The 25,481-nt window shown below is 46.8% G+C and overlaps 1 protein-coding gene across 1 annotated transcript; it reads left to right on the forward strand.

The window, feature by feature from the left end:
- Positions 1 to 2,372: 2,372 nt before the first annotated feature.
- On the forward strand, positions 2,373 to 15,291 carry DUSP5 (dual specificity phosphatase 5). The gene is made up of 4 exons (XM_020905445.2): positions 2,373 to 2,970; positions 7,652 to 7,800; positions 10,822 to 11,041; positions 13,785 to 15,291. The coding sequence occupies exons 1-4, from the start codon at positions 2,592 to 2,594 to the stop codon at positions 14,189 to 14,191; spliced, it is 1,155 nt and encodes a 384-aa protein (XP_020761104.2). The 5' UTR covers positions 2,373 to 2,591; the 3' UTR covers positions 14,192 to 15,291.
- The last annotated feature ends 10,190 nt before the right edge of the window (positions 15,292 to 25,481 follow it).

The raw sequence follows: 25,481 nt of genomic DNA on the forward strand, positions 1-25,481 counted from the left end.
AACATCCTTCCTCCACAGGACGACCTAAATGAGGTCCCCAAATGCTCACCTGACCAGGTCCCTGAGTAACATCCTCATCTGGGGCTGTTCCAGCCAAAGGCTAAGATCAAAGGCCTTACACTACACACGAGTCCTTCTGTCACCTGACCTGCTTAATCTTCTAATAAATACCAGAAATGCCTTAGTCTCTTACATACCGCCAGCACACACCATGCTGGGTTCTTATTGTTTTGTTTTTTTTTCCTTTACTTTTCCTGGTGGCTCCAACGATAAAGAGTGTGCCTTCAATATGAGAGACCTGGGTTTGATTCCTGGTTTCGGGAAGATTCCCTGGAGGAGGGAATGGTTACCCACTCCAGGATTCTTGCCTGGAGAATCCCATGGAGAGAGCAGCCTGGTGGGCTACAGTCCACGGGGTTGCAAAGAGTCAGACACAACTGAGTGGCTAACACCAAGCACTAAGCAACTAAGCAAGCAGTTACCTCTGCCTGGAACGCTTTCCACTCTCTCCCTCCTCGATTCATTCCTGTAAGCTCACCTCAGCTCTCTTCTGCTCTAGGTGGCCTTCTCCAGAGCTCCATCCTACCCCACCTCACACACATGGGTGCTCTGTCACACTGACTATAGGTCTGTGGCTGGGCCGAGCCTCTCCTCTGAGCTGGGGGCAGTTGGAGCAGTCCTGATCACATTAGTGTCCAGCGACCAGTACAGAGCCTGGCCATGTGGGTGTTCCATACATGTGTGGTCGGAGGTTGAAATGTCTGGAGGTAGATAGTTCTGGTGACAGTAAAGGAGGGGCAGACTGCAGGAAAGGCTGGCATGGATAACCACAAAGAAAGAAAACCCGCCACACCTTCATTAAGACTCCACTGGCAAGGCGAGGACAGTCCCTCTGACTGAAGGCAGCTGAGACTCAGAGGCAATGACCAGCTAGCTGCTGTCTGGTGTGATTGCATTTGATTTCAGAATTTTTCTGCTTCCTTCTAAAAACGTTATTCCCCTTTGTAGCAAACAAGCCCCTCCCTAGAGGAGGCAGCCTATTTTCCATCAGGCAGTCCCCTCTTCTCTCAGGCTCACAATAAAATTGTGAGCCTGAGAGAAGAGGGGAGTAGCCTGTTTCTCAAGAGTGTCTCTGCAGCTACCGGGACACAGAAAACTGCCCCTCAATAAATACTTGCTGAATGGGTGAGTGTGTCCAGTTCCCCAAGACTTGGGATGGGAAGCCTAAAGCTGCTGGGGACTGGTGGGGGCAGACAGCCTGGGATTATACTTTATCCACAGATAATCCCCTAAGTCCCAGAAGCCACCTGGACAGTTGGCTGGGCTGAGCTCCATCAACAGTGCATGCTGACGCTGCAGCTGAGTTCACCACAGATATTTTCTGGGTGACAGAAAATGGTTCCTCAAAAAACAACCATTCTATTTTTTTTTTCAGTGAAATTTTAGCTTTATTATTATTTTTTTAATTGGGGGGTATAGCCGATTAACAATGTTGAGGTAGTTTCAGGTGAAGGGCAAAGGAACTCAGCCAGACATGTACATGTATCCATTCTTCCCCAAACGCCCCCCTCCCATCCAGGCTGTCACAAAACATTAAGTAGAGTTTCAAGTGCTGTACAATAGGTCCTTACAACCATTCTAATTTTTATCTGGGAGTGTGACAAACAAAAGGACCATCGATCCTTTGAGGGCAGAATCCATTTGGGGAGATTAATTGCAGGCTCTTCTCTTCCTATTTTTACTTTTAGGTACTTTTATGGTGGACAATTTCAAAGTATAAAGAAAAGTAGAGAAAACAGTATAATGAACACCCAGGTGCCCATAACCAAGCTCCAATGATTACCACCAATACAAGCCCAAACTTGAGTCATCAATAACCCAGACCTCGAAGCAAATTCCAGCTATCATCTCATTTCCCGCGTAAAGACTTCCGTAACGCCTGAAATCTGCTTCTGATTCATCTGGGGGCACGGCCGAGGGCGCCCCTAGCTCTGCCTACCGCACTGTCAGGCACGGCCCCCAGAAGGTCCAGAACCTACGTCTATGAAACTCAAAGCCTATGGTGCGACGCTAGCTCTGCCTCCTCCGCTTCCTCCTCTTCCCGCACAGCGTGGGTCACCTCGGCCTCCTGGCATTCCTGACAACCCACCGGCAGTCCACGGTGATGCGCAAGTGAGTGTCTGCGCGCAGCGCCGCAGAGAACACAGCGAGGTGCCTTCCACTTCCTCTTTCTCCGGCTGACTAACCCTGGCCGCCCGCCCCGCGCGTCCCGCCCCCTGGGGGCGTGACTGCAGCCCGAAGGGGCGGGGAAATACCCATATTCCGCCTTATATGGGCAGCCACGTCACAGGCCGCACACCCATTCACATAAAACGCTGCGCTGCCGGCGGAATCCCCGGCTTCTGCGGCAGCGAGTGGCCGGGCCGGGCGCCGAGCGTACGGGGCGGGAAAGAAGAGTTGAGCGTCCGCTCCGGCGCCGGGCTCGGTCGGCCGGCCGCAGCCCTGTGGGGTCGTCCTCCTGGGCCTCGCCGGCGGGCATCCTGGCTGTGGGCACCTGCGGCGCGCACGGCGCGGGGCCGCTGGGCGGCGGCATGAAGGTCACGTCGCTCGACGGGCGCCAGCTGCGCAAGATGCTTCGCAAGGAGGCGGCGGCGCGCTGTGTGGTGCTCGACTGCCGGCCCTACCTGGCCTTCGCCGCCTCGAGCGTGCGCGGCTCGCTGAACGTTAACCTCAACTCGGTGGTGTTGCGGCGGGCCCGCGGCGGCGCGGTGTCGGCGCGCTACGTGCTGCCCGACGAGGCGGCGCGCGCGCGGCTGCTGCAGGAGGGTGGCGGCGGCGTGGCTGCCGTGGTCGTGCTGGACCAGGGCAGCCGGCATTGGCAGAAGCTGCGCGAAGAGAGCGCCGCGCGCGTCGTGCTCACCTCACTGCTCGCCTGCCTGCCCGCCGGCCCGCGGGTCTACTTCCTCAAAGGTGAGCTGCGTCCGAGCCGCCGGTCCTCGGTCACCCCCCCCCCCCCCCCCCGCGCCAGGACGACCCCGGGCTCTGGGGTCCCCTGCTGGCGCCGGCGCCTTCCTTGATCCTGGCGCCGGGGAAGTTCTGCACCCTGGGGCTTGACGTGCGCCGGGAAGGCCACGGCCGGTGTCAGCGCTCGCAGTTTCTCCGTCCCCACCTGCGTTCCTCGAAAGCGTTTGACGGCCTGGCTGCCCCAGGCGGGGAGGGGTGGGGGGAGGTTGCTGCACGCTCCTGGGGGCGCTGCTTCTTAACGGTTGGGGAGCGCCCAGCACAAGCCGGGTTTCCCGGCGCCGGCTTCACGTCTTTCGCTGGGGCCGACGCTCTGGAGCCTTCTGATGGACAGATCTGAAGGGATCCGCGGGTCGCCATCACCCCCCGCATGAGCGTGGCGCCGCGGTGTCCCCTTTTCTCCCGCCTGGACAATTAACGTACGTTAGGCTGTGTCTTCATCGACCCTTTTGCCTTTTTGACCCTGGTGAGTCCCTCCCCCCTCTTCCTTTTCATTTCATTTTATTGCTTTTTATTGTTCCTCGGCTTCCCCTTCTCCCCTCCCAGGCTTTTCTAGCTCCATTTGGAGCTGACAGTCTTTAGTCTTCCACTCTTTTTCACCTCCTCTCTCCCGCCCCGGGATCATCCCCTGGACTGGTCGTGGGCCAGAGCTGGGGCACCTAACGCGGTCTCCCGGGGGCGGGCGGCAGGCTGGCTGGCGAGCTAGGACCTAGGAGAGGGTACACAGGGTGCTTGTGAAGGGGACTGCGGCTCATTGGGTTTGAGACCCTCCAGTAGCTGCTTCACCAGTCTGCACATTACACCTGCTGGGGGAGATGACTGGTGGTGGCTGGGTAATTTACTGTCAAATTCCGGAGTATTGATTTCTGGATCACTTCCTGTGATTGCTGCCGCCTTTTATTTGAGTCCGTTTTAACCTCAAGTGTATGGAAGGCTTAACCTGTAGGGAAGAGACGACGAGGACTCAGCCCAACCAGCTCTGGGAGGTCGCCTTGAGATGTAGCTGGGATTCAGAACTCAGGTGCGGTGAGCTGAGAACATGAGGGCGCTGTTTTAGAACCGTGCAACGTGTGGAGTTTTACATTTTCCAGGCTGGGAGATTCCAGAGGCACAGGGGCAGCTCCCACCTCAATTAGCACCTCTTGCAGGCAGTCTGTCCCCAGTTGATTCCTGTTAGGGAAACACCAGGGGCAGAAGATCTTTCTGTTGCGCCCAGCCTCAGCCCCCAGGAGATGGAGAGTGCCCTTTAAACTCTGCAGAGCTTTCACACAGGGCCCCTGATTTCTTTGTCTTCCTGATACCCTTTTTGGTCTCCTCTTCTTAGCCATGAGTACAGGTAAAGCTTCTGCCGCTCCAGCAGCATGAAAGATGCCTTCCAGGAAACCCCTTCCGGTCCTGCCTCTGGTCTCCAGCCCTCTCCAAGGGGCCATGCAAGCCATTTGGAAGTTAATGCCACAGGAAGTAGGCAGCTCTGTACACTCACATCTCAAGTAAAAATGTTTTTTAAAAAAGTTTTTTAATGAAAGTAACATGCTGTACAATGAAAAGTGGATCTTCTGCACACCCTGGAACTCAGTTCCACCCCTGCCCAGAGGCAACAGTCAACTATTTCTTGTTCATCTTTAGATAAATCAATTTCCCATGAAAATTAAAATATTTAAAAAATACTAAAAATAGAATATTTTGTATGTCTTTTAAAAATAGAATGATTTTGTTTATTTCCTGTTCCTGCCTCTGTCACCTAACTAGATCTTGAGAGACTTGTCCATATCAGAGCATACATGTCCTATTCACTTTTTAAACTCATCCCCTGATGATAGCCGGTAAGTAGATTGGTTCATGCCTTAGTATTTGAAGCAGTGTGGGAGAGGATATCTCTGTCCAAATGCTTTTGTGTGTGCACCATCTTTTAGTAAAATTACGAGAATCGCCAGATCACAGTTTATGTCCATTTTAAATTTCAGTAGAAATTGCTTGATACTTAGCCTTACAACAATGCTGAACTTTTAAGTTGTTGCCAAAGAAAATAATTTCTTCACCTAACTCACGTCCAGATAGGAGCTCAGGTTTTTGATCTAGTGGCATCTCAGACCGTGGGGGCAATGTCTTGTACACTTCTGTTAATGCCTTCTGCTCACGCGCACACACACAAACCCCACTAAAATGAATTGACCAAATGACATTGTCAGTGTGTATTTATAGATAGTGTCCGTCCTCTTTCTCTGCTCAACTCCCCTGGTATTGCAGTGGTGATCAAAAACAGAACCACCCTGAAGACAACTGAAGCAGCCAAGAGTTGCTACAACTCTTGCATCTCAAGTAAGGTACCAGAGAGGAATGCTCCATCTCCACCCCTCTGGTGGGAGTGGGTGAAAGACAGAGACCATCTAATCTGGAGGACTCCGGACCCCAACTTGAAGAGGCAGGACACTGTTTATCTGTCCCTCGTCACACTAAGACTCTTTGTCTGCCTGCCATATTTTGTCAACAGGCAGGCAGGACCCAGCCCACACCCGCACCTCCTGTCTGTCCTCCTAACAGCCAGCTCTTTTAAGTGCTCTATTTAAAGCCAAGAAATGGGGTGACCTGAAGGCTTTTCTTTCCCAAGCTTCGTTCTGAAGTTTGAGAGGGCCTGGGCTGCTTTACTTCAGATTCCTGTCCCCTATCGCTCACTGTGTCTCCTAGGAACACAAATGTTGAGGCGCAGGAAGTGCTTTGCTTACTAGGGACACCTTTTCGGAGGAAGCTGAGGGTCCGTGCAGGGGGCAGAGCAGTGGTGGTGAAGGAGGGGAAACTAAGCCACAGATACCTCCAAACTTTCCACCTCTGCCCCCTCCAGCATGACCTGTCATCATGACCGGGAAATTGGTCATTGTGGAGGTCCAGAAGCTCATCTGGGGAGGCCCGGGTGGCTGTTTGCTGCAGTGACCACAGGGGAGATTTGGGCGTGCTTGGTGGGGGCGGGGGCAGTTCCAGCACAACGAGAGGAAGCAGTAATGGCGAGATGACTCATTCTAGGAATTGGCTGAAGCTTCTGAAAGAGCTGAGACTGCCGAGTAATCCATTAACCATTTGCCTGTGCGGCTATCACAGCACCAAAAGGCAGAAGGAAAAAAGGGGGGCCGTTGGGGAAAAAAATACATGGTCTCAGAATGCTTCTTTAACAGATGATTGAAGGAATTCCTTGGCAGTCTAATGGTTAGGACTGGGCACTTTCATTGCCAGGGCCCAGGTTCAATCCCTGGTCTGGGAACTTAAGTTCAGTTGAGTTCATTTCAGTTCAGTCACTCAGTCGTGTCCGACTCTTTGTGACCCCATGGATCGCAGCACTCCAGGCCTCCCTCTCCATCACCAACTCCCGGAGTTTACTCAGACTCCTGTCCATCGAGTTGGTGGTGCCATCCAGCCATCTCATCCTCTGCCGTCCCCTTCTCCTCCTGCCCCCAATCCCTCCAGATCCTGAAAGTCACAGAGTGTGGCAAAAAAAAAAATAATGTTTTGACCCCAATTCTCTGGAAAAAGAAGCAGGTTTTCTGGAGGCTCTAGGAAATGCCGTAGGTCCCTTTGGAGTGGAAGCAGAGGGTTTCCCCACACAAGGCTGGCCTGTTCACCCAGCAGCACTTGGCATTCTCAGGCTTCAGGGCCAATTTTTTTGTTTGGTTCTTCCCCACTTCCTGTACTGGCCCAAGAATTTACATACTCAAGTTTCTCTGATTTGGTCAGAGTAGTTCTGACCTTAAGTGATCCAATTGGAGAAGCTTAAATGTAGTTAGGATTTTTATAGAATCAAACTTTCGGGTAGTTGACTTATCAGTTTGAGGGTGTGTACGCACACACAAGGGCGTGTGTAGCTGGGGAGAAAGTTCAGGAGGGGAGGGTAGTAAGGAGATAAAGGGAGAGTAGGTGGCCGTCAAGGGGAAAGCAGCGGGGGTTGGGGGTGGAGATAAGAATTAAGTTCAGAAGGCCTCATTCCTCTAGTTTGGTTTAGAAGGTAATTAACTAGATTGATTACACTGGACCTGTGGAGAGGACTGTCATCAGTGTTCGTAGCACTTTGGGAAAGAGAAAGGGCAGGGCTGTTTTATGGCCCTGAGGTTAAAACCTCATGTAAGCCCCCATTCCGTTATAGAGGGTGTTTCATCTATAATCCTGTTTAAAGCTGATTGGCTATGGATGAAACAGACCAGTTTAGGAGCTTCTTTCAAAAATTAATGAAATTCTGCATAATCACACCTGAATTTTAGATGAATGTGAGAAAATGGCTTTTGTTGTCTGGAGGGGTTTGGTTAATATTTGCCAGCTGTCAGATATATTTCCTTTCACAGTTTAAGCTTCTTCTGATAGACATAAAAAGTTAATCATTGCCTTTGAACTGTAGCTTTTTAGGAGAGAGAGAGAGAGAGTGTGTGTGTGTGTGTCTGTGGAGCCCATTTCTATTCTAAAACTATTACTTATTTTGGCTCAGTTTTTTTATAAGACCAGAATGTATAGTAACTTAATACCTTTTTTTAGTATTCCACTCTCAGGGTATTGATCAATTCTAGGCATTTTCTGACAGACTGAAGCAAAAAAAAAAAAAAAAAGCGATCAATGCTTATATCTCTCTTGCTTTTTAATTTTTGTCTTTTAGGGGGATATGAGACTTTCTACTCAGAATATCCTGAGTGTTGCGTGGATGTAAAACCCATTTCCCAAGAGAAGGTTGAAACTGAGAGAGCCCTCATCAGCCAGTGTGGGAAGTCAGTGCTCAACATCAGCTACAGGCCGGCCTATGACCAGGTACGTGGTGTGGAAGCACCATCCAGGCCCCTGGCTCTGTTGCGTGCATAGCACCCTGGCTCTCCCTCTCCCCAGTCACTAACGTTGGTTGGTTCTTCTGCGGATCAGGGAGCTGGCAGAGGCCTCTAGCTTTAGAGAACCTCTGTTGCTTGCCAACTCGAGTTTCCATCCAAGAGTACATGGGCTTCCTTCCAGCAAATAAGCTGTCAAGAGCGAGCATGCTTCAGGGTGCTCCGCGGCTTCTGGAGAAAAGGGGAAGTGAAAGATATATTATTGTCAGCTGGCCTGGGAGGTGCAGAGAAGCGTCGAAATAGCAGTTTAGGTTTCCCTGAAGACGTTTTCAGAGCTGACACCCAGGCTTCCTGTGTTGGTCTTCTGTGTAATTGTTCATGTTCTGCAGTTTCTGCAAACCAGCCTGGTACCTGTAAAGACGTGTCTTGGTATTTTTAACTGAAGGAGGAAGATTGGGGGAGGGTTGTAGAGAAACTACTGTTTGGATGGCTATGCAGCCTCCTTTAGGGGTTTCTGATGCTTATAATTCCATAAATTCTGAAGACAGAGATCAAGAGACACTAGAGGATTTCGTGTGTCTACAAACGTGTGGGTTTTTTCCCTTCCTAGAATTGTACTTTCTAGCAACCCGCTAAAGGCAAAAAAAAAAGTGGATGGCTCAACCAGGGGGTTACCTGTGATGCAGGAGGATGGGGGGAAAGCAAGCAAGGACCCAGATCTGCACAGAGACCAGAGAGCAAAACCCACTTTCCCATTTTACAGAGGGGAAAACTGTCACAGCTGGTCGGTGATTGATTTTTGCCAAGAATCCTGCTGCTCGGTTCATGGCAACACTAAGTTCAGAACTCCCTTCGCTTCATCCCTTGCTCTGGTCCTTTTCAGGACCCTGTTCTGTTTGCCACTTGCCTTCTTTTGGAAGAGGGTCATTCTAGTGGGTACCTGACTTGGTAGAAGGAACTTTTTAGGTTCTTCACACAAAATAAGAACATAGCCAAATCATAAGAAGGAAGACTTCTAGATGCTGCTGCCTAAGATGCCAGCCGCCTGCCATGAGCAGAGCTCTGCCCCTGGGAATAGACTTCCAAGTTTAGCCAGGTGGCTTTTCCTTGAATGGAATCTTTGGTCAGGAAACCTATTCACTTGGCAAGGTGCCAAGGTTATTATTTTGTTTGTTTTCTTTGTTAAAATTACAGAGTATGATGAACCCTGGGTTTTCAAGCCGCGGGCATCCGGCTTAGCTGATTTCCATTTGCGTTTGTTTGTTTGGGTGGTGTTTTCCCCTCTCCCTTTCTCAGAAAGTGAAAGAGAAACGAGAATTTGCAGGATGTTGTGAAAGCACAACAGCCCTTTGGCCAAGCAAGACCCCGGGGAGGCCCTGAAGTGTCTTCAAGACTCATCTGGGGAAGCCCCTAGTGTTACTTCTTAGAAGTGCTTCTGCCTTGAGAAAAGCTGGGGGAGGTCATGTTAACCTTTGAGGTTTCTAAAGGCCTTTGGTTTCTTCCTCTTGAGTCTAAGAAGAAGATTCAAAAAAGGAAAGAAATATGGTTTCAGGGGTGTTGGTTGGGCTAAGCTCCAGGAGAAACTGAGTAGGATCCCAGGTCTGGTGTGGCAGCATTTTCCAATCTCTAAAGAGAGGGAGACATCTATGTAGTTACATCTTAAGTGTTAAGCCCAGGGGCCAGCTAACAAAAGTACTGGTTGTTACTATTACTGCCATTTGTAAAATCTCTTTCGGTTTCTTTCAAGTGGTCAAACTGGCCTTTGCCTTAAACACCCGACATCTCAGGAAAGGAAAAGCAGACACCCATGCGGGGTTTTCTGAGAATTGCTGCCTTCTGCCAGCCCTCATCCCATGCCCCTTCCCCTATCATGGGTCTGGCAGAGAGTTTCCATTCCACTCTTATTCCAGGACAGGAAATGGAAACACAGGAAACGGATGGATGATATGAGAAAGGCTGCCAAAGACACAGCCACCGTCACCCCAGCTCTGTTTTGTCCTGTATATCTCCAAGGGTTCCCATTGTTCCAACTATGGAACGATAGTTTTTCTGGCCACCCTGGAAATGCTGAGACTGCCAGAGTTTGATTAGCCAGCAGTTCTTTTTAGCTCTGCCTCAGGGTAAATGGTCTCTGGTTCTTTGGATCCTTTGTAACTAGAAACCTCAGGTATAGGTTGTCTCCCAAAAGAGTAAGGATATAAGCATCTCTCAGCAAAACTCAGCTCTACTAAAGATCAGGCCTGGGACTTCCCTGATGGTCCACTGGTTAAGACTCCACACCTCCACTGCAGGGGGCATGGGTTTGATCCCTGGTCAGGGAACTAAGATCCTGTATCCCACATTCTGAGCAGCACAGCCAAGAAAAAAAACAACAAAAAAAGGCCAAGCCTCTGCTCATGGCCTAACAGCTTTTCCTTATCTGAGGATTTCCGATAGACAGTGGTTATTTTCACTTCTGAGAAGTATACTTTTGGGGATGGTGGGAGGGCACACTTTGATGTTGCTGAGATCCAAATGCCTCTTAGGATCAACAGTGTCCTAGGTTTGATGAAACACATTACATCCAAGGTCAAGATTGTAAAGGAAGGGGCTCACCTTGTTGGACCCTTTTCCATTTTATCTAGAAGGAAATCAAGGTTGCCTCCAAGGTTCAGGCCTTGGCCTGGCACTCATGGGGCAGCTGGAACTTCAACATGGTCTTCTCAAGTCTTCCATCACGCCACCCTGCTTCTCATCCTTGTCAGTCTAGAAGGGCTGCCGACATTTCCCGCCACCTCAATATATGTAAGGAAATGAAAATGTCAGCTGTGTGAAATTTGCTGTCCCTGAGTCCCAAGGCAGTGACGTAGGGTAGAGAGTTTACCAGGACAGAGGCTCTACCCAAACTCTTGGTTAAACTGCCCTGGTTCTCAACTCTCTACCTGGAAACCAGAGAGGGAACCTCCCACCTGAAAACCCCAAAGAGCAAGCTGATCAATATTTCCTGGTTGTCCTTTGCCCCTGCTTCCAGGGTGGCCCAGTTGAAATCCTTCCGTTCCTTTACCTTGGAAGTGCCTACCACGCATCCAAGTGCGAGTTCCTTGCCAACCTGCACATCACAGCCCTGCTCAACGTCTCCCGGCGGACCTCCGAGGCCTGCACGACTCACCTACACTACAAATGGATCCCCGTGGAAGACAGCCATGCGGCTGACATCAGCTCCCACTTTCAAGAAGCAATAGACTTCATCGGTAGGTGCTGCTGTCCTCAGTTATTTAGGGGGGTGTGTTCTTGGATTTCGATGTACTGATGGAGGTCACCCCATCTCTGAGAAGAAAAGCATCTTGTTTGTGCAACCACCACAAGTGGGAGCCAAGAAGAGATTCACCTACCAGAACGACAGAGGGGAGGATTTGAGTTGCTGTTTAATAGGAGCATTAATTTGCAGGGTAAATGTATTAGTTAATATCATCTTAAGGCAGTACTCACTACCGCTCTGTTAGTGTTTCTGGCTGGGAGGGAAGCAGAGTGCGTTCATGAGTGATGCTCCATGCCAGGGACGCAGGGGAGGGAAAGAACCATGCAGACTGTGCTTCTACGTAGACTGGGATATTTTTAAAAGCAAACAGAAGGATCGAGAGAGCATTACTTAGGCACTGAAGCCCCGGGGCCCCAGCAGCTTTCCAAGGTTTTTGGCAAACTGCTTCGGGGGCAATTTGTTTTGCATTTTCAGCTTGTTCTGGATTAACGGTAACACGCGACTCAAGCTCTGTGCTTTATGCACAGAGAAGTTGGCATCTTTTTGCATCCTTTGTTTGTTCCGTAAGGTAGTTATCACTTACTCCATTGTGTAGGTCAGGGAACCTCTGGTCCCTCTGCCTAGAAAGGGCTTTTGGGCCTTGGGATTTCAGCTTCTCAGAGCAGACTGGACTGCTCTTTCGTTTGACATCTTTTTCTCCCATCCATCTCCCTTGGGGACTAGGCTGGACACCGCTCCCTACTCTTGAGGACTTGCTTCCCTTTGCAGAGTCCTTTTTCCCCTTTAACGTGCACAGCTGTTGAAGCTGAGCAGTGGTCTTCCAGCTTCTGTCTGTGAGGGATGGTGGAGGGGAAAGGCTGGTGTTGAGTGTAGCAGTGATTTCTTAGTGCAGGGAGCCATTAAAGGGCCCCCCTCTTCTGCCACGTGGTGGGCCCTCTGCTCATCACACACAATCTCTGCTCCATGGAAATCCACCAAGAAACTCACTGCGAGCAAAAGGCTGAGCCTGCCCTCCCTGGCCCCTGAGCCTCTGGGCTGAGACTGTTCCTCTGGAGCCTCCAAGGGGCAGCCGAAACAATGGGCTCAGGGTGGGAAATCCTTGACTTGTTCTCCCTGTCCCTGGGAATGCCTTGCCCTTCTCAGCCTGTTATTTAATTACCTAGATAGCTTCTCGGTGAGGTCATGAAACAGCCCCCATCACTTCTCAGAAGCCTCCCTCCCCATCCGGTTGTGCACTGTGTTTGTTGTGTACACAACCACACAAACCCACAGCATTCTGAAGGTACACGGGCTGCTTTTCCCCAGACCCCTCCTCTGCTGAAGGAGCGAGGGACTGAGGCCAAACCGCGCTTGCACTGACCCCTTCCAAGGGCCACATGGAAGGCAAGCCCCGAGGGGTGGAATGGAATCCAGAAGCAATGTACTGTAGGCTCTTTGGTTTCTGGGATTTGGCTCTGGGCCAACTAAAAGCTGGATGACAAGGAGGCCAGTGGAGGAGTAGAAGAAAATTGTGGAGTCATGACCCTATAATCCTAGGAACTTGGAGTCCCCTTTGAACTAGTTTACAAGAACTTTTTTTTTTCTTTTGAATCAGAGACTATATTGGGGGCACCTCTAAGGAGCTATCCTGGGGCATCCTTTGAGATTTTCATTTTGGAAACTCAAGGGATCCTTCCTGAGTGCTCAGAAACCTGATTGTTTAGATCTTAGAGATGCATCTGCAAACCTTTTAAACATGAGGAAAGAGGTGGGTAAGGGGGCTGACTTTTATTGGCCTTTCAAAATCTTAAATGTTTTTGCATTCGGTGGCCTGACATAGTGCCAGGTATGTCTAACTTCCTGTGATGTAATTGTTTCCTCACTAGCAAGAGAGGGAATTGGAAAGACTCTTTTTTGTGGTTTTTATTTGATAGGTATGTATGTTTAACCTTTTACCCCTGCCATTTTTAACAGTTAGAGCTCTTTTGGGGGTAGGAGTAAAACAGAAAAGGAGGGCACCCCCCCCCCACCCCGCCGCTTTGTCATATTGAGCTAAACCATGCTAACTGACGGTGGTAGCTTTATAGCAGCGACTCCCATTGTTGTGCAAGATGGAGTTTGCCAAAGCCATTTATATCCTCCATCTCGTAAGCGTCACTTAGCCAAGGCTATAATTAGCGGCTGCACACTATTTATTGTATGTTTCATTGGTGGGAACCCTGGGGGCTGAGCCAAGCATCCCGCCCTGGCACAGCCAAGCAAGGAGCCCGGGGAGGCTGGAAGGCCTCTCCCAGGATGGGGACTAGGTCATCACCATTAGAATCAGACCCTGAGAGACAGGAATTGCTTTTCCAAGTCAATCTTTGAGCCTCTCAGAAAAATGTGAATGTGCAATAAAAACTTGCAGGCAGTTTGAAAGATTTTCCCAAAGCCTTCCTGAAACCCATTTGTGGAACCCAAGTTAAGATGGCATCCCCAGGAAGGGGTTACTCCAGGTCTAGAACCTCTCTAGTGGCAGAACCTGTGCAAGTACCCTGACAAACTAAGGTTTGTGAAGGTCCTACAGAGGGATGGACATCAGTGGGACTCCAAGGTCTGTCCTCACCAGTGGGGATTAAAGATTAGCAGAAACCTAGTGTGGGACCACTGCTGTTGAGCAGATGCGATGAGACTTGATAACTCGGTCACTTTTTTTAAACCCAATTGCCTTTGAGTCCCCATCCCAACTCAGTCCCACTGTCTCTTCTTTCTTCCAGACTGTGTCAGGGAAAAAGGAGGCAAGGTCCTGGTTCACTGTGAGGCTGGAATCTCCCGCTCGCCCACCATCTGCATGGCTTACCTCATGAAGACCAAGCAGTTCCACCTGAAGGATGCCTTTGATTACATCAAGCAGAGGAGGAGTGTGGTCTCACCCAACTTTGGCTTCATGGGCCAGCTCCTACAATATGAGTCTGAGATCCTGCCTTCCACGCCCACCCCCCAGGCTCCCTCCTGCCAAGGAGAGGCCGCCGGCCCTTCGTTCCTCGCCCACTTGCAGACCCTGAGCCCTGATGTGCAGGCTTCCTACTGCACATTCCCTACCTCGGTGCTGGCCCCGGTGCCCACCCACTCGACAGCCTCAGAGCTCAGCCGGAGCCCCCTGGCCACAGCCACATCCTGCTAAACCCAAGCTGGGGGAGCCAGCCCAGCCCCAAGAACAACTGTGATTTTGTATTTTGACTCATGGACATTTCATACCTGTGCAATACTGAAGACCTCACCCTGTCCTGCTGTCTTGATGGGACAGTGAAGGGGTCACTAGGTTTGCAGACAAACTTCCGACTGACCTCGGGACTGAAGGAAGGCCAAGCCATTATGAGAGCACAGTGTGTGCTGACTACTGAACTTCCAGACCCCTGCCCTCAGGACTGCCCAATCTTTGCACCTCAAAATTCGCCTTTTCATTTCAAGCATAAGGCAATAAATACCTGCAGCAACATGGGAGAAAGCAGTTGCTAGACCAGGAGAAAAGGCAGTCATGAAGCCAATTCATTTTGAAGGAAGCACAATTTCCACCTTTTTTTTTTTTAAATTTTGGCAGTCTCTGTATCTGTCTCTGTTGCTTCAGGGCATAAGCTGATCACCACCTAGTCAGGAAAGTAACCCTGCAGGGTTTTAGGGACATGATGTATATGCCGATTTGAACCCTCAGATGCTTTTGAGACTCCCATCTTGGATCAGGTGGAGTCAGTTGGGTGAAGTAGTGAGACGGGAACACTTCCGGTTTCCTTCTCACTGTGGGTTCTTCCCTGACTTTGGACTTGGGCATGATTCTTATTCATACTTGAACCTTTCTTGTTGCACCTCTCCTCAAAGCAACTCTTGTGTCATTTGAAAAGAGTTCTTTAGACCATAGACCAAAAATCACCCATTTGAGGTAGTGGCATTGGGTGCCACAAGAGAGAAAGGGTACCCACTTCCTGGGTCAGTGGCATTGAAATGGTCGTCACCCCAGCTTGCTGTCTTTATATGTGCTTGTCTCGTCTCTGGTTGGTGACACTTGTGTTCTTCCCTGCCCCTGGGGGTTGTCTTCAAGCTGTTGACTTCTGGGATTTGCAGATTTCTCAATGTGGTACTACTTTTTTTTTGTCTGTAGTTTATTTCTCCAGGGGAAAAGGCAATAATTTCCTAAAATCCTTATGAATGTGAAGAAAAGCAGTATGTTACTGGTCATTGCCGTCGTTTTTTTTATAGTGCAAAATAAAAATAGTAAAATGAACAAAAGTGCTTCTTCATGTTGATGAGTTCAGGCAGGGATACATTGAGGTGGGGACCCAACCTACTTTTCTGGACTCTATCCAAATGAACTCTTAAGGTGATGGTGGTGAGTGTGCCGTTGCAGGCATGAGGCTGTCTACTCAATATTTTCCAGTTGGGAGCCTTCCCTAAGCTAGCTCGCAAGAGAATTCCTTAGACCCAGGCCATGTGGGGAGGTGGTCAGAGCATCTGTCCACCCTGAGCTCTTCACTCCCTTAAGTCCCAGGTAAAGAGTTCAACTTGAATCTCAGCTGCTTCATCCATGAAATGAGTGAACTAAGCTAGATGGTCCCAGAAGTTCCACAGAACTTGAGACCCTTGACTGCAGCAAACCTGAGTTGCAAGCTTGTGGTCAGCCTTCTCCCCGGTACCTGTGTATGGCAGACTCTGAGAAAAGTATGGAAAAATGACTGAGGGACCAATAAGCAAACGAAGTGAGGGTTTGCTTTAAATGCTTGTTCTTCTTTTTCACCCTTGGGATTAATTCTTACAGATAATTCCCTGGGGAGTTCCTAGGTAAATCCTTCCATGAGTGGGTTTAAATCCAAGGCTGAATCAGCTTGCCTTCTGAGTAATGTCCTCTGTGTGGTGGAGGAGGGAAGGGGCAGTGTTTGCTTATCCCATGGCTTATGCCTCTGCTCCAGCCTACTCTTGGGGACTGTTTCCTAATCATGAGGAACAGGAAACTGACTGGGATTGATAGCACACATTCCCGACACAGCGATTCTAATCCACGCCCCTTGACTATGGGGTATCCAAAAGGCCTCCAGCTCCCCCAGCAGGTGCCATGTCAGCAAATAGCAAGATGGTGTCCGAGCCAAGGGTAGCCCAGCTCTTTCTAAATGTCTCACCTCAAAAGCTTTGCTTGAGGCCTTGCTCCCCATAAAACTTTCCTTCCCCACAGATTCCTTGGAAAGACCTCAGGTAAGAATGTCACCCCTACTGGGAAAGCTGCTTTACCTTCAGCATTTACATAATCCAACTAGGGCTTTCAGGGGAAGCACTGCACAGGAAGGGAAATCCTGGCTTCTAGCCCTCACCCTGCCCCGAGTCTGGTGCTTTAGAGCTAATCTATAATCTTGCTGGACCAGACTTTAGGGCTTGGTCCACCTGAGGTCTCCCTGCTTTCGTATCTCTGCGCCTCCGTTCAGCCCTGGAATGTGTCCCATTGTGCAGGCCTGTCCAGGTGCTGAGTGGCTGGAGGGGCCTCAGGCAGGGAGAGGCAGGGAGGGGGAAGCTGGGCGCAGGCTGGGATGATACACTAAGCCGTGTCCCACTTGCTGACATTTGCTTTATTGCATTAAGGTCTTTCTCTGAAGGGTGAGTAAGTCCTCTAAATCAGGCATATGAGGATTGCTCATAAGCCCGTGAGTCACTGGCGGGCAAGCCAAGTGAAGCCCCACAGCTGGGGATGGCTCTGTAACTCTCACTCCCGTAACATTCTCCTTATTAATTACTCTTCCATCTTTGCCAAAGCCAACTTTACATGGGCTTCCGGTGCCAGATGCAGAATTAAAGCTGGTGCTGTCCAGTTCCTTCATCCCCAGGATTTGAAGCAACACCTCTGCGGGTCTGCAGCAGTGCTCCAGGAGGAGATGTGTCTGGGAGAATAGAAATGTTCATTCTCTAAGCTGTTTCCTAGCTGACTCTGTGGGTAAGGCCCTCAGGTCTACCCTGGCTCCTGAGCCCGGCCTGACCTAGGGGCAGGAAGTGTAAGAGCAGTTCACACCAGTGTGCTCACTGGAGCCCCGTGTACCCATGGGCGCTCCTTTGTGTGAGGACCCAGGGAAAAAGTACCCCAAGTCTTAACACCCTGGAAGGCCGAAACTCACTGAGTTGGTGGTGGTTTATCTTCCCAACCCCATAAGTTGGTGACCGCCCCTGTTTCCCTCCTTGCTCAGGCCACCAGGCTATTCAGAACCAAATTTTTAGCCTACCTCTGGCAATTTTATAGGACTTTATGGCATATATTTTGGGTATTGACTCTACCGGGTTTCCATTAAAATTTTCCAACTATATTTTTCTTTGCTTCCATTGCCCCAGTGGCTTTAAAAAAAGAACAACCCTTGAGTAATGAATATTAAACATACCACAATGCATTTATGGAAAGAGGTGATATATAAATACACATGGAGAGAAGGCTATACATCCTCCAATGTTGCTACTCTCCATCTCTCTCTGAAGGATTCATCCAGGGAACTAGATAAATCTTTGCCTTCTCAGTAAGTCTGACCAAGTTCTGTATTCTTTTTGGAATAAATCTCGTCCAGAACCCAAACCCCACGACGAGGGCCTGGCTCCAGGTCTTCTCTTAGAATCTCAGGCACTTTCAACACTGAATGCTGATCCTGGTGACCTTCTATGGGGTGGCGGGGAGCCCTGGCCCTGATGGACAGGTTGCTCAAAGCCACACTGCAGATGCTTCTGACCCCCACACACTGCCCATGATGGATATGACTCTCTGCCTAGATAACTATCATCCCTGCGTCCATTTCACACTGAGCACCTGCTAGAACCTGGGATTCAGTGGGGAATGAGGGCTTCATGAGTACTGATGACTGTTCACTGGGCTTTCTGTCCCAGAGTGGAGCTGGCCTCTCAAGGTGTGCTCATGGCCCCAGCCCCACACAGCCCCCTTCCCAGCTCCCCTTGTCTTGGCTCCAGCTCCATCCTCTCCCCTCTATGCAGAGCTCCTGGATATGCCAGCCTGTGGACATATGGCTGTGTTTCCCTGTGCTTACCATCCGACCCCCGCCTTGGCTCATCCTTTAGGTTCTCCTGCATCATTTACTACCTTGTTATGAACACTATATTAATCTTGCTCCCACCTTCACCCCCACCATAGTTCAAAAAAGTAGCGAGTTTTTATTGAGCCCCGATCCTTTCTCGGTCGTTTGGCCAATATCAAAAGTGTCTATTAAGCACTATCAACTATATGCTGCAGTCTATAAATAATCCACCTGCAATGCAAGAGACCACCTGCAATTCAGGAAATATGAGTTCAATCCCTGGGTTGGGAAGATCCTCTGGAGAAGGGAAAGGCTACCTACTCCAGTATTCTGGCCTGGAGAATGCCATGGATTCTATAATCCCCGGGGTCACAAAGAGTTGGACACAACTGAGCAACTTTCAGTGTTCTTGCCTGGGAAATCCCGTGGACAGGGGAACCTGGCAGCCTACAGTCCATGGACTTGCAAGAGCTGGACATGATTTAGCGACTAAACCACCATCATATGCCACAAGTCAAGTTAGGCATGCACATAGGCCTTGCCTTTTTAATACTCATCAAAACTCTGTACCATTGCTTTTTTTTTTTTAAGATTATTTTCACATGGACCATTTTTAAAGTCTTTATTGAATTTGTTACCATATTGCTTCTGTTTTATGTTTTGGTTTTTTGGCTATGAGTCATATGGGACCTTAGCTCTCTGACCAGGGATCAACCCACACCCCCTGCACTGGAAGGCGAAGTCTTAACCACTGGACCACCAGAGAAGTCTCTGTACAAATGCTTTTATTGTCTCTATTTCCAGATGCATAAATGGAGCCTCAGAGATACTAGGTAACTTGCCCTAAGTCCCATAGCTAGTAAATGGTAGAGCCCAGGATGAAGCCATTTCATTGATCTTGTACCCCTCTCAGCACCTGGGGTATACAGTAGGTGCTTTTGTCCATTGGACTTTTGTGTCCAAGGAAGAGAGTCTCCTTAGGCCACATTAAAAAAAAAAAAAAGACATTTTGTGTATAGATACAAATGGCACTTAATGCCCAGATGCACTCTACTCCAACCAACCACAGTGGTTTTATGACAGTCCTTTCAATAAGCCATGCTTCCTCCTGCCTCTGTTCACACTGGCTCTTCTGCCTGGAACACATTTCTCCCCTAAATTCACCCTTCAATTAAATAACTCCTACTTGTCCTTCACGTCTCAGCTCAAACGTCATCTCTCCAGGCAAGAATTCCCAGACTTCCAAACTAGGTCAGACATTCCCATTCAGTCCCTCATAGTTTCCTACCTATAGCTTTTCTTCACAGTTTATCAAAGTTTAAGAAATATTCATTTATCTGTAATCATATTTTATTAATGTTTGTCTTCAGACTAGAAGCACCAGGAGAACAAAGATTATATTGAATTTGAAGAGGGACCTAGCACAGGGCCTGATTTATAGTAGGTGTTCAATAAGTATTGGTTGAATGAAGGAGTGAATGAGTGACAAGCTGGGAAATAAATGCTGTCAGAACCAGAAGTTGCTCTTTCCATCTCCTTCAAGGCCTAAGCTATCCTCTGCACATAAGCTCATAAGCATGTTAACCCCAGGTGCCACTTTTGAATCCCTTACCAATTCTAAAGGAAACACGGCTCCTAGATTTAATTACTGCTCCTATTGGTCAGAGTCCATGTCACCACATCACCTCATTGGTCACTTGTCAGTCTATGGGTGGGCTGCCCTTGGGTCAGGTGTCCACCCTGGCACTAGTCAGTTTCCTCTAAGTTCAGAGACCTGCCTACCTCAGACTCCCTGAGCAGGGTTTGGAGACAGAGCAGTTTCAGTCAGAAAGGGTGGAGATCCTGCCACACACTTGCCTAGCTTGCCACTAAAGGATTTAATTAATGCCCAAAGACTGAGTGTTGGATAAGAAGGCCTTGGAGATGACCAGATAGCCTGGGCACAATAAAACTCAAGCCTACCCCTTTTGTCCCACCTCCAGTAAGTGACTTCATATTATCAATTAGGGTACCTAAATTTAAAATCTTGGTAGTATTTATTTATAGTGGCAGGTCTGATCCCTTCCTGCCCACACATTCACCCCCATTTGCTTATAAAGTTTATAGAAACCTAGAAGTTACTAGGTGGGAGTTTAAAATAGAACCTTCAAGCATCCCTATGCTTACATTCTGGGCTTCCCCAGCAACCAGGAATGAAAGTGCTGCTTGAGGGAAATAAACCTCCCAGAGAGTGAAGTCTCAGATATATCTCTAAGGTAGGAAGGTGAAAACAGTTTATCTCCAGCCCATGAGGAAAAGAACAGTAGACTTAAAATCAGGAAGCATAGCTGCCAGACCTTGGGGAATCTAACAGTTTAGGACTTTTAAAATGACCTTTAAAAAACCACTTACTATTGGCAGTCTGTATGCTGATCATTTTGCATATGTTCTCTCACTTAAGATTCACAGAAGCAAGAATAATATTGTTAGCCCTGTTTTACAGATAAGCAAACTGAGAGGTTATAAACTTAGCCCAGGGGTTACATAGCTAAAGCCTGTGAATGTCAAAGCCAGGATACCTAACTTGCATTGGACTCCCAAAGGCATACCCTCTCCCTACACAGCATATTTTCCAGAAAAAAAAATTCAAAAGACTCTCAGTTATCTGTCTCCGTGTCTATATCCCTTAAATAAGGCTATGAAATCTATTTGTTCTTCGGAACAGTTTCAAATGATCTCATTGTAATAATTCCTTAACTTTACAAAGCCTTCTCTTCCAACATTATAAAGTTTAGATTCGGGAGCTGCATTTTCAAGTGGGACATGGACAAACTAGCATGTTTACAGATGTGGTTTACTGAAGGGTTTGGAGATTATGTTATATGAGGAGAGTTTGGAAAGGTAGTAGAGTTTGGTCTGGAGAGGAGAACCAATCAATTGTCTAACTGAAGTTATGTACAGCAGTTTCTTGGAACTCAAGGGCTGGAATTTCAAAAGCCTGAGTTTGAATTCCGGCTCTGCCACTTGCTAGCTATGTGGATGGGAACAAATTACTCCATCTCCTTAAGCCTCAAAGTTCTTATCCATAAAAAGAGTACTAATTGGATCTACCTTGTGGGTACAATTTTGAAGAGTAAATCTGATGAGGTATAATTGCCTTGTATGAGGTCAAAGACATAGTAAGTCTTCAATGAATAGTGGCCATGATGATTAATTACAATAATTACAATGGTGACCTACCCACTGGTGTGAGGGTTAGGCAAGCAGAAGTGGATTTTCTATTGGAAAATCTGTTGCGAGAAGGACTTAGGTCTCAGGGCCTTTGCACACCTTCCTCCCTCTGCTTCATCCCTTTCCTTCTTCACCTGGTCATTTATGGGCCTCCTTATGCCTCATTCGTGACTTTACTTGCTCAGGGAAACCTTCTCAGATTTCAGGATTCCTTATTAAATGCCCTTCTGGTACCTATACCTTCCTGTCATAGCACTATCACATGGAAATTAAATAACAATGCTCATAATTTTTAAAAATCAATTTTGTAGAAGTATAACTTACTTAGTATAAAATTCACCCATTTGGGTTTTGAAAAATGTGTGTACAGTCATGTAACACTTCCATAATCAAAATATGGGACTATTTTATTCACCTCCCAAATTTCCTCGTGTTCCTTTGTTTACTCCTCCTTCCCCATCCCAGACTTTGGTAATCACTCATCTGTTTTCTTTCATTTTATTGTGCCTTTTCTAGAATTTCATATAAATGGGAACATACAGTATGTAGGTTTTTGAGTCTGGATTATTTTACTAAGTATAATGCATTTAAGATTCATCCATGCGGCATGACTACTAATAATTCATCCCTTTTTATTGCTGTAATAGTACTGTATCGTAGTGATATGCTGACCTTCGTTTATCAATTCACCCATTGATGGACATTTGGGTTGCTTCCAGCTATTGGCTATTACGGATAACACTGCTATAAACATTCACAGACAGCCTTGCAGTCAAATGGTAAGTATGTTTCTAAGTTTATAAGAAGCTGCCAACTATTTTTCAAAATGGTTATACCATTTTGCATTTCAAGCATTAACGAATGAGAGTTCCAGTTTCTCTGTATCCTAGCTCATAGTGGCTTTGTCAGTTTGTTTTTTTTTAAGATTAGCCATTCTAGTGCATGTAGAGGTACTTCACTGGATTTTTTAAATTTGCATTTTCACACTTACGATTTTGAGAATTGTCTTGTGCTTATTGGCCATTCATATATCTTCTTTGATAAAATATCTGTTGAAAATTTTCTTCAAATAAGCTGTTTTATTATTGCATTTTCAGAATTTTTTATGTAATCCATTGATCTACATGTCTATCCTTATACCAGTACCACACTATCATGATTATTGCAGCATTGAAGTAAGTCTGAAAATCAGGAAGTCCTTCAATTCTTCATTCTTCTTCATGTGGCTTGAGGGATCTTAGTTTTCTGACCAGGGATTGAACTCAGGCTCTAGGCAGTGAAAACACAGAGTCCTAACCACTGGACCACCAGGGAATTCCCTATTATTCATTCACAACACTGTTTTGTCTATTTTGGGTTCCTTGAATTTTCACTGGGATTTTAGTATCAGTTTGTCAATTTCTGCCAAAGAATCAGCTGGGATTTGGTAAAGAAAGTGAAAAGTGAAAGTGAAGTCGCTCAGTCGTGTCTGACTCTTTGCAACCCTATAGACTGTAGCCCACCAGGCTCCTCTGTCCATGGGATTCTCCAGGCAAGAATACTGGAGTGGGTTGCCAGTTCCTGGTAGGACTTGTGTTAAATCTGTAGATTTGTTTGGTAAGTTCCTTAACAATGGTGGGTCTTCTGATCCATGAACACTGGTATCTTTTCATTGCTTTAGGTTTTATTTAATTTATTTCAACAATGTTTTATAGTTTTCAGTGTACAAGTCTTGCACTTCTGTTGTTAAATGTACTCCTAAGATTTTTTCAAACCATTGTAAATCAAGTTTCTTTCTTAATTTCATTGGTGGTGGTGCTTTAGTCGCTTAGTCGTGTCCAACTCTTATAACCCCATGGACTGTAGCCCACCAGGCTCCTCTGTCCATGGGATTTTCCAGGCAAGAATCCTGGAGTGGATTGCCATTTCCTTCTCCAGGGGATCTTCCCAACCCAGGAATCGAACCCAGGTCTCCTGTATTGCAGGCAGATTCTTTACCAATTGAGCTATGAGGGAAGTTCATTACATGGATTAATTTGAGTGTTAATCAAACCTTGCATTCCTGGGATAAGCCTCACTTTATCATGATGTATTATCTTTCTTATATATTGCTGGTTTAATTTCCTAGTATTTAAAGTATTTGTGTTAATTTTTATGGGGGATGTTGTCTCTAGTTTCTTCTTGTCATGTATTTGTCTGAATTTGATATCAATAATTCTGCCCTCATTAAAAGAATGGGAACGAGTTTTTTGCTCTCCTAATTTCTGAAAGAGATTATATAGAATTGACATTCCTCAAATGTTTGGTAGAACTTATCAGTGAAGTCACTGGGGCCTGAGGTTTTCTCTCTGTCAAGCTTTGCAGCTATAAATTCCTTTTCTTTAGTGGATATAAAGCTATTCCATTTGTTTCTTCTTGAATGAATTTTGGTGGTTTGTGTCTTTCAAATAATTTGTTTATTTTCATCAAAAGTGCTGAACTATGTAGCATAAAGTTGCTAATAATATTTCCTTATTATCACTTTAAGATTTTACAATATATAATAGTGTTCCCTCCCTCATTCCTGATATTAGTAATTTTTGTCTTTTCTTGCCTTTTCCTGATCAGCCTGGTTAGAAATTTACAATTTTATTTATATTTTTAAAGAACTAGCCTTTCAGTTTCATTGATTTTTCTGTACTATTTGTCCATTTTCTGCTTCATTGATTTCTACTCTTCTCTTTATTTTTCCCTCTTCCTGTTTATTTTGCATTCGATTTACTCTTTCTAGTTTCTTAAGGTGAAAATCAATAATTGATTTTATACTTTCTTCTTTTTTTAAAATAAACCTTTAAAGATATGAATTTCCCTCTAAGCATCCTATACATTTTGATATGTTGTGTTTTCATTTTCATTCAGTTCAAAATGTTTTAATTTATCTTGTAATTTCCATTTTGACCTATTTATTTTAAAAATTTGGGAGATTTTCTGGATATCATGAAGTTATTGATTTCTAGTTTAATTCTATGGTAGTCAGGAAACATACTTCTTGTGATTTCAATTCCTCAAGTTTATTGACACTTTGATTTTGTGGTCCCCAAATACAGTTTGTCTTGGTGAATGTTTCATGGCATTTGGAAAAACAAATGTGTATTTCTCTGTTTTGGGGTGGAGTGTTATGAACTGTCAAATAGGTCAAGTTGATTGCTAACGTTGTTCAAGTCTTCTACAGCCTTAGTGACTTCCTGTCTATTCTTCTGTCAGTTATTGAGAAGGGAGTATTAATGCTTTCACCCTCAATTGGAATTTGCCTCTCTCTCCTTTGAGTTCCACCAGTTTCTGCTTCATGTATTCTGAAGTTCTGTTCAGTGCAGTAATGTTTAGATTAGTGTATCCTCTTGATTGTGGGCTTACCAGGTGGCACTAGTGGTAAAGAACTTGCCTGCCAATGCAGGAGACATAAGAGGTCCGGGTTCGATCCCTGGCTTGGGAAGATCCCCTGGAGAAGGGTATGGCAACCCACTCCAGTATTCTTGCCTGGAGAATCCTGTGGACAGAGGAGCCTGGCAGGCTATGGTCCGTAGCGTCCCACAGAGTCAGACACAACTGAAGCAACTTAGTACAGCACAGAACATCCTCTTGATCAACTGACCCCTTTATTGTTATGTAATGTCCCACTTGGTCTGCTGTTCTCATCCTTGTTCTGTTGTCTAGATTGCCTCATACTGCTACCCCGTGGTTCAGTCTCCAAGGCATGTTCGACTCTTCGTGACCCCGTGGACTGCAGCAAGCCAGGCCTCCCTGTCCCTTACCATCTCCCAGAGTTTGCAGAAGTTCATGTACATTGTATTGGTGATGCCATTCAATCATTTTATCTTCTGTTGCCCTCTTCTCCTCTTGCCCTCAATCTTTCCCAGCATCAGGATCTTTTCCAATGAGTCAGCTCTTCGCATCAGGTGGCCAAAATATTGGAGCTTCAGCTTTGGCATTAGTCCTTCCAATGAATATTTAGGGTTGATTTCCTTTAAGTTTGACTGGTTTGATTTCCTTGTTACTCTATGTATCTTTTGATTGTTTTCTTGTTATATCTTTTTATTTTACTTTTAACCTATCTGTGTATTTATATTTGGAGCTGGTTTTTTTGTACACAGTGTATAGTAGGGTCTTGCTTTCCTTATTCAATCTGACCATCCCTGTCTTTAACATTACCTTTAATGTAATTATTAACATGATTAAGGTTAAATTCAGTATTTTTCTGTT

This window comes from Odocoileus virginianus, chromosome 7, assembly GCF_023699985.2.
Source record: "Odocoileus virginianus isolate 20LAN1187 ecotype Illinois chromosome 7, Ovbor_1.2, whole genome shotgun sequence".
Lineage (NCBI taxonomy): Eukaryota > Metazoa > Chordata > Mammalia > Artiodactyla > Cervidae > Odocoileus > Odocoileus virginianus.